The 16026-nt window shown below is 39.5% G+C and overlaps 1 protein-coding gene across 12 annotated transcripts in view; it reads right to left on the reverse strand.

Moving 5' to 3' along the window:
• KCNU1 (potassium calcium-activated channel subfamily U member 1) overlaps positions 1-16026 on the reverse strand; it is a 235525-nt gene that overhangs the window by 169664 nt on the left and 49835 nt on the right. For all 12 annotated transcript variants that reach the window (XM_079909209.1, XM_079909217.1, XM_079909216.1 and 9 more), the window contains 5 exons: positions 6588-6649; positions 5395-5485; positions 3617-3728; positions 2586-2661; positions 799-874 (listed from right to left, as the gene is read on the reverse strand). In XM_079909209.1, the coding sequence (XP_079765335.1) occupies positions 799-874; positions 2586-2661; positions 3617-3728; positions 5395-5485; positions 6588-6649 (417 nt within the window). The remainder of the gene's footprint in view (positions 1-798; positions 875-2585; positions 2662-3616; positions 3729-5394; positions 5486-6587; positions 6650-16026) is intronic.

Consider the following 16026-nt stretch of genomic DNA (forward strand, 5'->3'; position numbering starts at 1 on the left):
GATTTCTCTTCAACTTTCCTGGAGCAATAAAGTCCAGGAGTTTCTTTCCTATTGTTGAAGTCCATTTACTATGTTGCTGATTATATGGCATTGTAGGCGAAGGAGGCAGCTATGTATACAGATTGATTCCAGGAGAACAAAGAAAGTCCCCAAACTCCCTTTTGCAACTCAGCAACTGCTCCCTCACCCAACTCTCCAGCTTTTGTAAGTACAAAATTCTCGCACTGGCTTCATTTCTCTGACCCTTTATTCTTTTTCAAATTGCTGGAACCTCTATGATGATACAGTGATAAACTTTAGGGCTTCCCTGGTGGCGCAGTGGTTGAGAGTCCACCTGCCGACGCAGGGGACACGGGTTCGTGCCCCGGTCCGGGAAGATCCCACATGCCGCGGAGCGGCTGGGCCCGTGAGCCATGGCCACTGAGCCTGCGCGTCTGGAGCCTGTGCTCCACAACGGGAGAGGCCACAACAGTTAGAGGTCTGCGTACCGCAAAAAAACAAAACAAAACAAAACAAAAACTTTACCTATTGCTTATACCTTAGAAGAGTAAACTTATTAAACCCTTTCCTAAGAGCAGGTTTTAAAAGTCGGAAGAAGGAACATCGATACCGTGAGTGTAGAAGATACATATTTGTGAGAAGTATGGGGTGGAGAAAACCCATCCAGAGGAGGTGAAAAGATAAACCTCACACTGATTATAGTGATGGAGACAGGAGCTCAGAAGGTTCGCCTGCATTTTTCAAATAAAAGACATTCATGCTCACTCGCGACATCAAGGAGTCGGATGAGATGCTCACCAGGTGGATGAATCCTGCAGCAGTGAACAAGGTGCTCAGAACGATGGATAACAGCTTGGAAAACTTCACTGAATTGCTAGGGGAAGAAAGACAAAGAGCTGCTGGGTTCTGACAGGTTCCTGAACAACACAAATACCTCATCCTCTAAACTCTCACTCCTCAAAGTGTGGGACACGGACCAGGAACAATGCTACACTTCCCTAGGAGCATACTGGAAATGCAGCATCCCACGCCCTGCCGTGACCTACTGCTCTGCATTGTTACAGGATCCCCTGCTTGCTTCGTATCCATATTAAAATTGGAGATGCACAACTCTCAGGCACACCCCGTCACACACACGTGTTCAAAAAGTTTAGGTTCTGATGATCTCCACTAGCCTAATATTATACTGAAAAAAGGCAGTGTGCCAAGGATCCAGAGAGTGGGCTTGCAAAATGAAATTCTGAGGAGGTCACAGAAACGTAGTTCCATATTGCTAAACTCACACCGGGATCTTTGAATGAAGAGGATCAAACAAGCTCCTGTCTCCTAGGGAAAGCCCTAGAGTTTAGCTGAAATCTCTGTGGTTCTCAGCAAGGCTACTGACCACACAAGAACAGCCCTTTCCGAGCGCAAATGCTCCATAAAGCATCGACCCTTAGCAGTGAGACCCAGCTGGCCGGTACTATCTGATGCTTCTAGTGAGAATGCAGAGGCATGGAGATTGTGAGTGGGTAACGTTAGACCAAATTGCCTAAAACTTTAACAGGATTTCTGCTTAAAGGTAGTTTGGAATTTTTTTTAACTGTAATTTTATTTTTTTGGAGCTATTTAGGTAGCTCTGTTTCTGTAAGCAAGAGCTCACTGCTGCTGCTGGGCAGCTCTCAGGCTTGGAGGAATTGTCTTACATTCCTAGACAGCAGAGGATCGATTCACGACAACGAGTGTATAGAGTCAAAGTGTCTGATTTCTTCAGTGATCCACGGATTATTTAGTAACAGACTGTTTAGCCCTCATGTGTTTGTTTTTTACAGTTTTTTTTTTCCTATAATTGATTTCTAATCTCATAGTATTGTGGTCAGAAAAGATGCTTGATAGGATTTGAATTATCTTATATTCACCGAGGCTTGGTTTGCAACCCAAGATGTGGTCTATCCTGGAGAACGTTCTGTGTGCACTTGAGAAAGCAAGTGTATTCTGCTGCTTTCGGATGGAATGTCCTATAAATATCAATTAAGTCTACCTGGTCTAATGTGTCATTTAAGGCTTGCGTTTCCTTATTCTCTGTCAGGACGATCTGTCCCCCACTATTATTGTGTTACTGTCGATTTCCCCTTTTATGGCCGTTAGCATTTGCCTTATGTATTGAGGTGCACCTATGTTGGGTGCACAAATGTTTACAATTGTTATATCTTCTTCTTGGATTGATCCCTTGGTCATTATGTTGTCTCCTTCCTTATCTCTTGTAACAGTCTTTATAAAGTCTATTTTGTCTGAATTGCTTTGATTAAAAAAAATTTTTTTTCGGTGGGGGGAGAATTAAAACCTAAATGGACTGACACATTGTAGGTCCAAGAAACAGAGAAGAAACAAACTCTTCAAGATGATTGCAAACTTTCCAGCCTGTGTGTGAGGTTAATGCAGTGAGAGAAAAGTAAGCGGATGGTATCTTGTAAAGTAAGGGATTTTGTGACTTTTGCACTGAAGTTTCTGATGGGAAATGAGCTGAGTTGAAGGTTCAGTTAACATTTGAATTTCCTAATCCGAATGAGTGAGTAAGTAGTACTTGAGGCAGGGCTGGCATGTACCTGGTCCTGATGGCTCTCAGAATTTGCAAGATTTGAGGGAGTTCCAGCAGCCGCAATGCTCTTAAGAACCTTAAACCTACAAAGCAATCAAAAAAAGAAAGCTGCTGAAAGATGAGGGTCACTGAGGGAGCAGTCTGAATTATACCACACCTGGGACTGCTCACGTTCTTTCTTTCCCTGAAATGCTCAAATATAGTATCTTACAATGTCATCAGTTCAAGACCTGAGCACTGGTTCAAATTCTGGTTCACTTAATGGCTGTTGTAATCTAAAGCAACGCCCTTAGCTTCTCCAGTTCCTCATCTGTAAAATGGGAATTGTAATGACACCTACCTCAAAGGGTTGCTGAGTAGTAGTATTATTACAAAGTATGCAATAAGCACAACTCACGTTTTACTCTATTTAACTCTTCTTTAGAATGGAGAGCAAGTGACCCATAAACCACTTTAACTCCTGACTATAGAGTCTCTGTGATACGCGCCCCAGGGTTTGCATGTTGTTTGCCTTTATGTAGTTTGATAGTAACACTAGTAAAAAATATTTTGTAGATAATAAATAACAGTATAAGATTACATACAAACTGACAAAAGCCACAGAATGCCCACGTACTGGCAATACATCCACCTTAAAGACAAAGTAACTCATTAAAAAACTCTCTAACAGGTCACCGCATGTCTGGATATGATGACTTATACTTTTTAAAGACCACGGGAGGCTTTTCACTTCTCCCAGTCATGTGGGATCTCAGCACAAAGGTGCCACAGGGGGCTAGGATGTTGGCGCCCTGCCCTCAGGTGTGGATAATCCATAAACAATAAACCACCCTGTACACCTACTGGCATCAGGCCCATCACCAGGGACTGGGGTAAAAAAAAGAATGGGTTCTGGAAATGTATTACGAAACCATGCGATCATGGGGAGGAATTTTTTTTAAACGCCATTTAGGCTTTAAAGGAAAATGAAAGGATACTTACAGATGAATGTTGAGGGGTTTTCCCTGAGATTGCTTCTGATTCCCACAACTCACCTACCTAGCCAGTTACTCTTCAAATAATAAGAAATAAACGTTGGTGGAATGGTAAAGATGTCTACAATCGAATTCATCTCCAACCAGAACTTGACCTTGTCGTCAGCTGCCAAAAACTATGAAATGAAAACAGAAGACCCCAGATTCTGTTACCCTCAAAAATTCTACAGTGAACACAAGAGTGGCTCTTTTCAGGTACACTTCATCCACCAACTGAAGCTCTGACCGCATTCTATTACATACATACAATGTATACATACATACACCCACATATATTTATATAGCTATATAAGTAAATACACACTTATATATATAAATATAAATAAATAAATAAATATATATATATATATATATATATATATACACACACACACACACACACATACACCTATATATTCATATAGATAAAGAGATTGTACTTTAGGGGGTATTCAATGAATGAACGTGAATCCACCTTACTTACCAGATCTTAACTCTCCTACTTCAGAATAATCACTTTGACCTTCCTACTGCTCCTAGAGCTTCCTGATATATATACAATTATATAGGTAAAACCCTCTACGTGTGAGCAATGAAGATACAAGATGTAGGATGGTCTTCAATGGAAAAGGTCTAGAAGCTTGGTTGGCCAAGGCTTGTGTTTATGAGCTTCCCTATTTGGAATAAGAAAGCAGGTGCTTCCAGAAGGGAGGGGCTGCTGTAAAAATAAGACTGTGATGGCCAGTGTGGCTGAAATAAGTTTGAAGGAAGGTCACAGAAATACATACATACCATACCTTTCATATGCACATACATATTGTATATACACTTACATGTGCATATATATACCTGTGTGTGTATATGTTTGTGTGTGTACGTATGTATATATATGTGTATATATGTGTATATATATGTGTGTATATATATACGTTTGTGTATGTGTGTGTATATATGTGTGCATGTGTGTGTGTATATGTGTGTATATATACGTGTGTGTATATATGTGTGTGTGTATGTGTGTATACGTGTGTGTATATGGGTACATATGTGAGTGTATATATGTGTGTGTGTATGTATATGTGTGTATATATATGTGCATGTGTGTGTATGTGTATGTATGTGTGTATATGTCTGCATATATGTGTGTGTATATGTGTGTCTGTGTGTATATATGGGTATGTATGTGTGTATATGTGTGCATATATGTGTGTATATGTGTGTGTGTGCCTGCGTATGTCTGTGTGTATATATATGTGTGTGTGTACATGTCTGTGTGTGTATATCTATCTCACAAACATGAGATAGATAAATCTAGAATCTAGATCTAGGGTGGGCCCTCAAAAAGTGCTTGTGGAATGAGAGAACTATTGAATACATGAATGCAACAAAATTAAAGACACAAGAGTATTTTATAGATTTATACGGCACATATGCCATCAGTGGAGCCAATGACATTTTCAGAGGTTTGTTACTCAGGTTCTGCTCTCTTGTGATTACCAGTCTCTCTTCTGAGTGGCAAGTGGGAAGCCAATAAGAAGGACAGGGTGATAGGGTGACGATATCTTAACAAGGAATCCTTTTCATTTGTGTTAAAATTGTTGACCTGGTTTACAGTTTCAAGTGCAGGAGAGAGTTTGGGGGTCTCGCTATACATTTGACAATTGAGGGCCCAGACCTTCTGGCTTTAGAGCCTGAAAGCATAGGCAGATTGTCTAAGGAAGGCATCTCTTTGTGTAACACAGATCTCTTTACAGTGTGCCGGTTGTATTCCCCTGTTTACTCCCATGTTCAATAGGTACTTACTCTCAATCCAAAATAGAAACTAAAGAAAGCATTGAAAGTCAAATCAATCGGGATGGTTTTGTCTTGGTATGAAGAACAGCTTCCAAAAGGGCTGGAAAAGAAACAAAGACAGCTTATAAAGGTGGACATTTTAAAAGCTGTGGCTACAGAGGACCAAATAAAGAGAACAGGTGGGCAATTTTCTATTTATTTACCATGAATGGTCAACCCAGACACTTATGTGCACATCTCAAGGAAATTACTTTCCTCTTGGGAGTAGAGGTATGCATGAACAAAACCACTGGGCCGTGAATGTAGCTGAAAATAACAGAATTACCTGCTCTTCTTTTCAGAGTTTATTGGTTCCATTTTCACTTTATCAATGGGATTCAGAGGCACAGAGGTTATGTGGCTCTTTTTGGTGTGCAAGACCATCTTACCCAGCCAGGAAATTTTGGCTTCAGTATACTTCTGATAGAGAGCTACTCTGCGTCCAATGAACTGATCTGAAGCAAATTCCAAGGAAATGTTCCTAAAAGGTCAGTAAGGAATCCACAAAATGAAGACTTCTAGTTTCTGTAGGATCTCTAAAGTTGCCTGACTTGTGTGGCCCTGTAATCCCAGTTTTACTTTAGCTGGAAATCCAAAAAAATTCCCAGAGGATCAGCATGGAGTTCAGATTAGGTTGGGTTGTGTCCAAGAAGCTGTCCTAACTTTGGCACAGGAGAAGGGAATGCCTTCAGAGAAGAACAGAGGATAGTTTGCTCCTACATCCCCGGTGAGGTCTAGCATTTTCTTTCCTCAGACCATCCAAACTTGTCTAGAACCTATGAGAAACCCTGAAATGACTACAGAATTTCTGCTTTAACACCTAAGGAATCCAAAGGCACGTAAGACCCACATAAATGGTCCAAAGGAGGAGACAACAGCTGGAAGCTTGTAGTCCCAGAAACTAGAATAGACATATGCACAGCACCCCAGCTCCTAGCAGTGCAGAATGACAGGATACAGGAGAAACTCATGCATTTTTTCGTTTGTTTGTGGAGCTGGGTTTAGTACTTCCTAGGGGAAACTAAACACTTATCCTTTTCTTATGAGCTTGCGTGTGTGAGTTTACGTGAAAGTATAGTAAGCATTATTCCTGACAGAATATTCCAAATTAGCTCATAAGCTACTGATATGAGCAGACAAGATTGACAGGGGATTTTACTCACTCAGTGGAGTTGATGAAATAGATTATAAGAGACCCAATGCTTAGGACAAAGACAAGGATCACCTGAAAAAAAAAAAACCACAGACAAATGTACAGATCCATTCTATTAGCATGAACATAGATGCATAAACATACCAACAAAATTGTGTTTTACCTTTTTCCCTTGCCTATATATCTGTAGCCATTTTTTCCCACACATTCATTTATGTTAGCATTCATTCATTCACTCAACAAAAACTGATTGGACCTTTACTGGGTATTCAATAAACGAGCATGTACCTACCCATTTTACCTACCTAATTTTAACGTTCACACACTTCAGAATAAACAATTTGTCCTTTCTGCTGCTCCTAAGGTTTTCTGAGCTCAAGCAGTCCTTTGCTTATTCATTCACTCACTCATCAAACATTTATTAAGTGCTTAATATGTGTTATGCACTTCATTACACGCTAGAAAATGAGGGCCATGAGATACAGACTCTGAACTTGAATTGCCTATGATGTCGGAGAAGAAACAGTCCCAAACATGCCCATCTAAAGGATGGGCAGAATTCTGACAGGAGGGAACATGCTATAAAGTGAGAAGAGAAAATGAGCACTTTAACTTGCCAATATATCTGGTCTGTAAAATGAGAATCTGTGGAATATAATCAGAAATTTACCCATTTAAAACCCTCAATACATTTGGATGAAATATTTTGCAGCCTCGGTGAATTTTTAGGTCAACTGTAGGTAATCAGTTATTTCTAGTTTCCAAACATTTAAAAAAATATGTTCAGTCCTGTGTAAAACTGTATTTTATTTACAATTAAAGCTTCACTCCCTTCCAGTTCACGTGTTCCTCGAGCAGGCTACTAGTAGGCAAAAAGAGATTAGTTTCTTCTCTGTTAACCCTTTTTGTTTTTTTAGTCCTAGCTGCCTACTGACTAGGGTACCTCTGGCCTCTGAGAACTGTAGGTCAGTGTCAGGCGGTGAACAGAAAGGGGAGGTAATAGCAGGAAATGTTGGACTTGACTGGTGTTAGATCACTACGCTCTCACCCTTGGGCTCTCCAGGCACGGGAGGTGTTTACTGTTTATTTTCCTGGGTTGTTGGAGATTCCCAATTCAATTCATATTCAACAGATTTCTTTAGTACCTATCATGACTCAAGTATTATTCTGCTGACTGGGAAACATCATTCAACAACATATACAAATATCCCTGCCTTTATGGAGCTTATGGTCTAGACAATAAATAGTAATTAATATGTACCTTAGGTGGTAGGTGAGAAGATGCATGCTAGGAAAATAAAGGAGAGCAACTTAAACGGATCAGAAGTGCAAGGGGAGGGGGCAGACAGGCTGCAGCTTGATAACATTCAATTGCTAAGCGTCCCCTCTGCGGTTCCCTTAAGCTGAGTGAAAGCGTCCTCTCTCGCTGGCTGCTCCCAACTCTTTTCTCAGTGCACCTTGCACTCTTGTATTCTGCTGGAACTCTTCCCCCTCCGGATGCCTAACTGGGCAGGTTCGAGAAGACTCTCACACGTGACCCACATCTGGCCCACGGGCAAGCTCAAGCACTCTTTGCCCCAACAAACACTAGAAGGACAGATTCTCTTCAGTGTGGCCATCCCTCTTCACCAAAGAGGCAGACATCAGCTCTCTGTGTCCCCAGAGTTCCAAGAGATGCCAGCTGACCTTTCTAAGTGGTCCCTTGCTTGGCAGGGGAGGAACCCCCACCCACCCACCCAATACCTCTGCCACAATAAGAGCTTGTTCCAAAATCCTCTTCAATTTCCAGCTTACCCAAATTTACATGGGGTTGGTCAAGATGCTAAGAGCTTCAACTAGTCTTCTTCCAAGTGCTTTGTAAGTGGCAGTGATGCCGGTTAATGGGAGTTAGTGGCATCTATTTTTCTTGGGGTCTCAACTCTTACTGTCAGTTCCATTTTAACATCTGAATCAAGTGTCGATGGAGATACCACTAAGACTGTGGGTCTCATGGAGATATTTGGTTACAAATGTAGTCTGAAGCTCAGGAAAAATGCTGGGAGTGGATATGCATATGTGTGTGCATATATATATATCAGTAGATTGATAATTATTAATAGTTCCCATGAAATCTTTTTTCTTCTCCTTACGTATGATTACATATTTTTTCTCTCTTACTAAATCCCACAGGTGATTCTGCATCTATAAATCATGTATTGACAGGCTTCCAGAACTATGGTAACAAGGTCATATATTTAGAGTCCTCCACACCATAAAGTTAACAAAAAAAATAAATAAAAGAAGAAAAATTTAGTTTTATTCAATCTAAGAACAATATCAACTTCATGCCACAAACCTAAAAAGGACGATCCAGAAATTATATATAATAAGCAACAAAATGTGTACCAAACCAAAATAAAGCACTGGGAGCTAACAGTTTGTGAAGGCTGTTTGGTGAGTCAGGTAGAAGTGGGAGGTATTCTGAGAGGACTCATGAACTTCCCTCGGGCGGAAGGGGCCAAGTCTGGAAGTGCTGGCTCTTCGGGAGGGGTAGGAAGCCCGCCACCTGAGCTGTGATTTCTACAGTGGGGCTTAAAGCCCGTTTAGTGGGTGGGTGGTTATGGGTGTCTTCAGAATCCAAACAGCCACCAGCGCAGTTAATGAGGGGCGCTATGAATACTCTAAAGCTTCACTTGTGAATATGAGAGGACACCAGAGAATTGCCAGGTATACGGGAGGTATAAGAAAACGGGGGGATCGGGCACACAGATGAAATAACGTCCAGTGAAAGAGTGAGCATAGAATATGTAATTAAACATCTAAGAATTACAATCAGTGCTCCTGGTGAGATTCTAAAACGCTGTTAAATAGTACTGGAGGACTGAGAAGACCAAGGAACACGGGGGTGACACAGAGGCAGTAACTGCAAGAAGTTGCACCCCCAAGGACTGGCTGAGAGATCAACAAAGGGAGGTTGGGATTCTCAACATTTAAAAACATTTGATGCCAAAGGGCATCAAAGAGATGCCCTTTGGAAGGGGGCTTCAGACTTGGGAGGAGGGATCCTGGGTTGGCTGGTAATGGTACATCTGAAGAGACACTGTGAGCTTGGTCCTGGTACTGTTGGAAAAGCCTGGAAACTGAAACCAAGCACTGCTACTGGAAGAAAAAGCCATTGATGAAGTGAGGCTGAAAAAACTAGACGTAAAACACAGGAAGGCAGTTCCCTTCCCCTCCTCTAGAGCACAAGGGAGCTGACCAAAGAGACATGTGGTTGCTGTGCACTAGCCTCGCATCACAAAGCAGGGGAGAGAGGGTGGATTTGGAGCTGAGAGACAAGAGTTTGGTATCCTTAAGTAGCCAGAACACTTTGGAACAGCATTTACAGAGGTTTTAGGAAAAAGGATTACAAGCCAAGAATTCTAAACCCAACCAAATTATCGTTCACTTATGAGAGCAAGGGGGAAAAACTGGGGGAGATTTAACAATTCGGAAAGTGTACCACCCACAATTTCCCTCGCGAGTGAATACGGCAAGTACTCAAGAAAAAAAAAATTAGAACGATAAAATAAGTTACGTAAGAAAAAATGGTACCTAATAAAACTGGTAAAATTAATGAAATTTTTAACTCTAAAGCAAATATTAAGAAGGAAATCTGACCAGCTGTATAATGCTAAAAGCCAAAAAAACTAAAAAACACAGTAGCAATCTGGAACTGAGTGTTCAGATTAATTCAACAATTTCTGGAAGGAAGGAGGGGTAGTGTGGAGGAAAAACATGCCAAAGGTCTCAGGAGAGAGCAGTACATAGATACAAAACATGCAGAGATATTATTAGAGAGAAATACAGGTGGGAAGTTTGTTCTGAATTTCATTTACTGATATACCTATGATATTCTATTAAAAATGGGAAATCCCAAGTCAAAAGATACAAAAGAAAATAAATGAAATTAACAAAAAGGAACAAATAAGGAATGTAAATATCAGTGAATGGTCAGTACTTACTACACCCTTGAAGGGTTTACAACACTCCCTACAGTATTTTAAGAAGGTTATTCACATTATATGAAAGAAGTGCAATTTGGGAAAATTAACTTGTTCAAGATGAAGTGGAGAAGCCAATGCTTAAGGTCATGTCTCTCAAAATTCTCAATCACCATGTCATTCCGCTTCTCTAATAAGATAAAAAACTAAGATGTCACAAAGGTCCTAGTTGTTTATCCAACAACCATTCTCCCTTTCTTTACCAACACACCCCGTTTGTTTGTTTAAGCCACAGAAATTTAGAAAGTCTATTATGCAGTAAATTCAATCTCTAAATATTATAAAGACCAATGAAACAGATCACCATAAAGGAGAATAATTAAATTCTCCAGTAAATGAACAAATAAATGCATTCTTAAATCAATAAACACAAAAGTGCAGCTACATGATATTTAAAGAGACACACTTAAGAGGAAATAATAAGACAGAAAGACTGAAAGAGAGCTGGGCAAAGACATCCTAATCAAGTATGAATAAAATGAAAGCAATGTTATCGGCTAACATTATGTTCTAAAGTATCCCCTGGGTAAAAAACCAAAACCAAAACCAAAACGCAACAACAAAAACCCACTCAATGTGACAAAAATGGATATTTCATATCAGTAAAAGGCGCCATCGACCAAGGAGTTATAATAGGTAACTCTATGCGTTGACTGATGTTACATAAAATATATAACTCAAAATGTTAGAAATGTAAGATATTTGATAAAACTACAAAATCATAAATGAAAAATGTTGACATGCCCTTTTCAATCAGTCAGCAAATAATTAAGGGTATGGAAAATATACACAGATTCTCTCAAAAGTCCATCACACAGTAATAAAAATTGATCATGTACTAGGCAACAAAGAATTTCCCCATAAATTCCATAAACTAGAGATCATAAAGGCAGTGATATTCCTGGGCTATAAATTTCACCAAAGTAGAAAAGAGAGCCAGTCCAACACCAAGGAAACAAAAGCATACAACACTCCTCACAATAGATTATGAATCCACCAAGAAATCAGAATTAAAACAAACTAACGACGAACTGGGCATTACTAAAAATAAGAACATGACTTGCCAAGGTCTATGAGATGTGAGCAAAGAAGCGCTCTGAGGAAAACAATTTTATAAATGAAATTCAACTAAAAAATCTGTTAAAACGAGCCCAGCCCAGAGGGCTGTCCAGGGTGAAGGCTGCGCAGGCTTGGCGGGACCTAGCACTGGGCATGCGCAGTGCTGTCCTGCGGCTTCCAGGCTGAGCCCGGCTGGGTGGAGCCTCCGGGATCCTGGATACAGGTATCCCCAGGTTGACAAGGGAGATGAGTGGCAGCCCTCGGCAGAGCTGACTGGGGGGAAGTGTGAGCGCGAGCTCGGAAAGACTCAGCTCATCAAAGCTGCCCCAGCGACGAAAATAAACCCAGTGATCAGGAAATTGACCAACATGATGATTCAGGAGGAAACGAAGTACTGGCCAGGACACTCTGACAGAATGAGGAAGGTCTGAAAAAGAAGCAGCCTGAGAAGTAGCACGCTGCTTCTGCAGAGGAACAGGCAACCATGTAACATAACTCCTGCACTCCTTCTTCCACAGGGCACTGAAAAACTGAGCCTGGGATGGGCGGGGACCTGTCCTCAAAGGTGCCCTTTCCTACCAGGTCCCTGTGATGCTAGCCAACCAGTGCGGTGGCTTCCTGGTTGGCTAGCAACAGGATACTGAAATTAAGAAGGATAAATGTGATATTAATTACACACGATGTATACATGTATATCATGAAATGTATAAATCTCCAGCAAGGCTACATGTGACCAAAAGGGAAGGACATGGCCCATCATGAGAGGGGAATGGTGTCAATTAGGAGTAGAGAGGAAAAAAAAAATCATACTTTCTAGTCAAAGGAGAAAGGTGGAGTTGAATCTATGGAGCAGTCGAGGAGACCTTCAAAGTTATATTCTCTTTAATGGCTCATTTTCCCTGGAAAATGTCCTGTGGCTTTGAAAAACAAAACTTTTCACTTAAAGCTAAGGCAGTTATGTCATTTATTGTCACAACACATAACACTTTTAAGAATGAAAGAGACTCTATTAAACAGTTACACCAGGACAACCTGCAAAAGCCTGGGCTTATACTCATCCTGCCAGAGAAGACAGAAAAACAGAAGATGGACATAAAGTAGTGCCTAGGATGATGCTAAAAGTAGATACACTTACTAAAGATGAGCTGTATTTTTGGTTCTTAAATGTTTTAGCTATCAAAACAACAGAGAAGCACAGTTACACAATTAATAGCACCCAAAAAAAGGAACAGTTTAGGAATAGGACTCTTTGGAACTAAATTCAGTAGAAAATCTCCCGCAGGTAGCTGTAAAAACACGCTTGTGATAACTAAAGCAACAAACCCAAAGATGCTGCAGAGGTGAGCTGCACACTGTCTTGTTTTATCTCTAGAAGGATCTCAGAAGGTCTCTGGTTTTGAAGATAATATTTTCTCTTTGACTATTTACATTTTCCTTCTTTTTCTTTTCATCCTTCTTTTTTTTTTTAAACAACAACAACTTCCTCTCCTCATCCTCCTCCTTCCTTTTCCTTCTTACACTGTGTTGTTGGCCACGTAGCCACGTATTTAAGACATTAGTCTACAGATGTTATTAAATTTGCCATCATTGTGGGTTTTGATATAGATACTGTGCCTTCGTTGAAAAAGAAAATCAGATTCTTTCTTTCTTGTATTTTCTATGCCCTGGGACTATTTAATTAGCATTAGAGAAATTCACTATTTGAAGATCTAGCAGACTGGACCTTGAAATTGTCTGGGTCTCCCATAGGCAGAGGGGCAGAAGGGTAGTGGCGGTGATATTGATAAAGTCTTTGACAATATCTTTGTATCTTCCAGTTATTTGGTCTGTTTAAGTTTCTTTCTTTTTTCATGGTCAGTTTTGCTTATTTATGTTGTCCTAAGGAATCATTTGGTTTTCATACTTAATTGTGCATATATCTTTCAATTTCCTTTTTATCTGTATTTATTTTCTCATTTTAATGTCTTATTCCATATATTTTGCTTTTCCCCTCTTGGATTGTTTAGCCTACCTATTGACTTCTCTATTTTATGTTTGTTTCAAATAATCAGCTCTTTTATAATTTGTTAATTTCTAGCTTTCTTATTTATTCTCCTTAGATTTAATGTGTTTTCTTTCTCTGACTTTTCAACATTGATAATTCATTTACTTTAATTATTTTTTATTTATCAAGATAAGTTGTTAATGTTATGCATTTAACTTAGAACAATTCCCAACTTATAATGTAGGTGCAAGGGATATGTGATGTTTTCATCATCTTTACTCTCTAAATATTCTGCAATTTTAAGTTTGATTTCTCTGAGTCAAGAGTCATTTTAGAAAGTCATTTTCTAAATGTCATTTAGAAAGTCATTTAGAGTCATTTAGAAAGTCATTTTAGAAAGAGATATTTATAATTTTTTAGCTGTAAATTATTTGTTTTTGGTTCTTTTTTTCTGAGTTTATTATTTTCCTGTCCATTTACTGTACTGTGTTCAGTTTATATCCTCTGCCTCTACTTTGTAAGTTTTTAAATTGGGATTGTTTTTTGAGGGCCTATTAATATATACTGAATTTTTACAAATAGTTTGTAGACATTTGTAGGTTTAATTTATGTTTTTACCATATGGGTTTGATCATTTCAGTCAGCTCTTTGTTATTAATTAATTTACTTTGGTCTTCTTTATCCTTCTCCTTCTTCTTCTTCTTCTTTTCTATTTAGTGTCTCCTGATATAAAATAAGTGAACTAAAAGTTCATACTACCAATGTGTCTTTAATATTGCTTTTTTAATTATTAATTATCTTAAAGTTATATTTTTGGTATAATGATACTCATGATGTTATATCTTGGTTGAAGTTAGTTACAAATTTTCATTACAAAATTATGTGTTGAATTGTGTCCCCAAAAAGGTATGTTGAAGTCCTAACCCTTAGTACCTCAGAAAGTGACCTAGTTTGGAAATAGGGTCTTTGCAGATGTATTCAAGCTAAAATAAGGTCATAAGGATGGACTCCAATATGACTGGTGTCCCTATAAAAAGAGGAAATTTGGACACAGGCATGAACAGAAGAAACATGATGTGAACACCATGTGAAAATGAAGCCAGAGACCTGGGTGCATTTACAAGCCCAGGAATGCCAAAGATTACCAACGAACCACCAGAATCTAGGAGACAGGCATGCAGCTGACTCTCTCTCCCAGCCCTCAGAAGGAACCAACCTCTGATCTTAGACTTCTAGCCTCCAAAACTGTGAGACAATAAATTTCTGTTGTTTAAGCCACTCAGTTTGTGGTACTTGGTTACAACAATCCTAGGAAACTAATACAGGCTACTTGGCTTCGTTTATTGGTTTTATTTTGCCTTGAATTCACACTACTGTCATTTGCCTAGTATGCCTTTGACAATTCCTTTATTTTCAAACTTTAATGCCTCTTGAATTTCTAAAACATAATTAGACCATGTCAACCCATGCTTAAAAACCCCTCAGTGACTCCCCTTTGCACTACAATAAAATTATTCCATTTGAATAGCCTAGCTCCTTGCTACAAAGTGCAAAGCACTGCATGGTTCTGTCTCCACTCAGACCGCAGAGTCCTCTGCCCTTCTGGCCTCTAGCACAGGAACCTCATTTGGTACTTGCAGTAATCTGAGCCCTTTACATCCACAAGTCTCTTCTCTCTATTGGGAAACCTGTTCCTTCCGCTGTTCAATCACTTTTATCTTTCTGATTCTTCAAGTCTCAGCTCAAATCTTACCTTTTCAGAGATTTCCTCTCAGATCACTGTATCTAATGTGATCTAACACCAAAACCACCGAAACTCACAAACACGTCATTCATCATTCCCTCACAGCACTGATCACCATGTGAACTTATCTCATCTATTTATGTGCACATCCATCATCTCTACCCCCACTAGAATTTAAAATTTAAGTCCCATAAGTGCAAGATTTTTGCCTGCATATTTCATCACGTCTAGAGTATATGCTTTGCGTGTAGTTGGCAAGCAGTAAATATTTGTTGAAAGCAAGAAGGAAGGAAATTACAAAGGATGGATGGAAGGAAGGAAATCTATAAGCCACTTTTTTTCTTTCTCATCCTTTCATAAAACACTTGCTTGGAACCCTCATTGAGAGTCTCAATTTTGTGTTTCAATGCTAGACTATTTATTCTAATTTAACCTTTCCTCCATGCTTCCGGTTGTTCCAACCATTTAATCATAAGCTATAACAGATTGAAAACAATTTTTCCATCATTAAAGAAATAATTTTTATTGATATGTAGTCAATGATCATTCCTTCCCCACCCAATCCCTATATGCAGTGCTTACACGGTAGATGGTGGCAGTTCTCTTCTGCCTCACCCCAGCGTCCTTTACTACCTTATTT

Source organism: Stenella coeruleoalba (assembly GCF_951394435.1).
Source record: "Stenella coeruleoalba genome assembly, chromosome: 21".
Classification (NCBI taxonomy): Eukaryota; Metazoa; Chordata; class Mammalia; order Artiodactyla; family Delphinidae; genus Stenella; species Stenella coeruleoalba.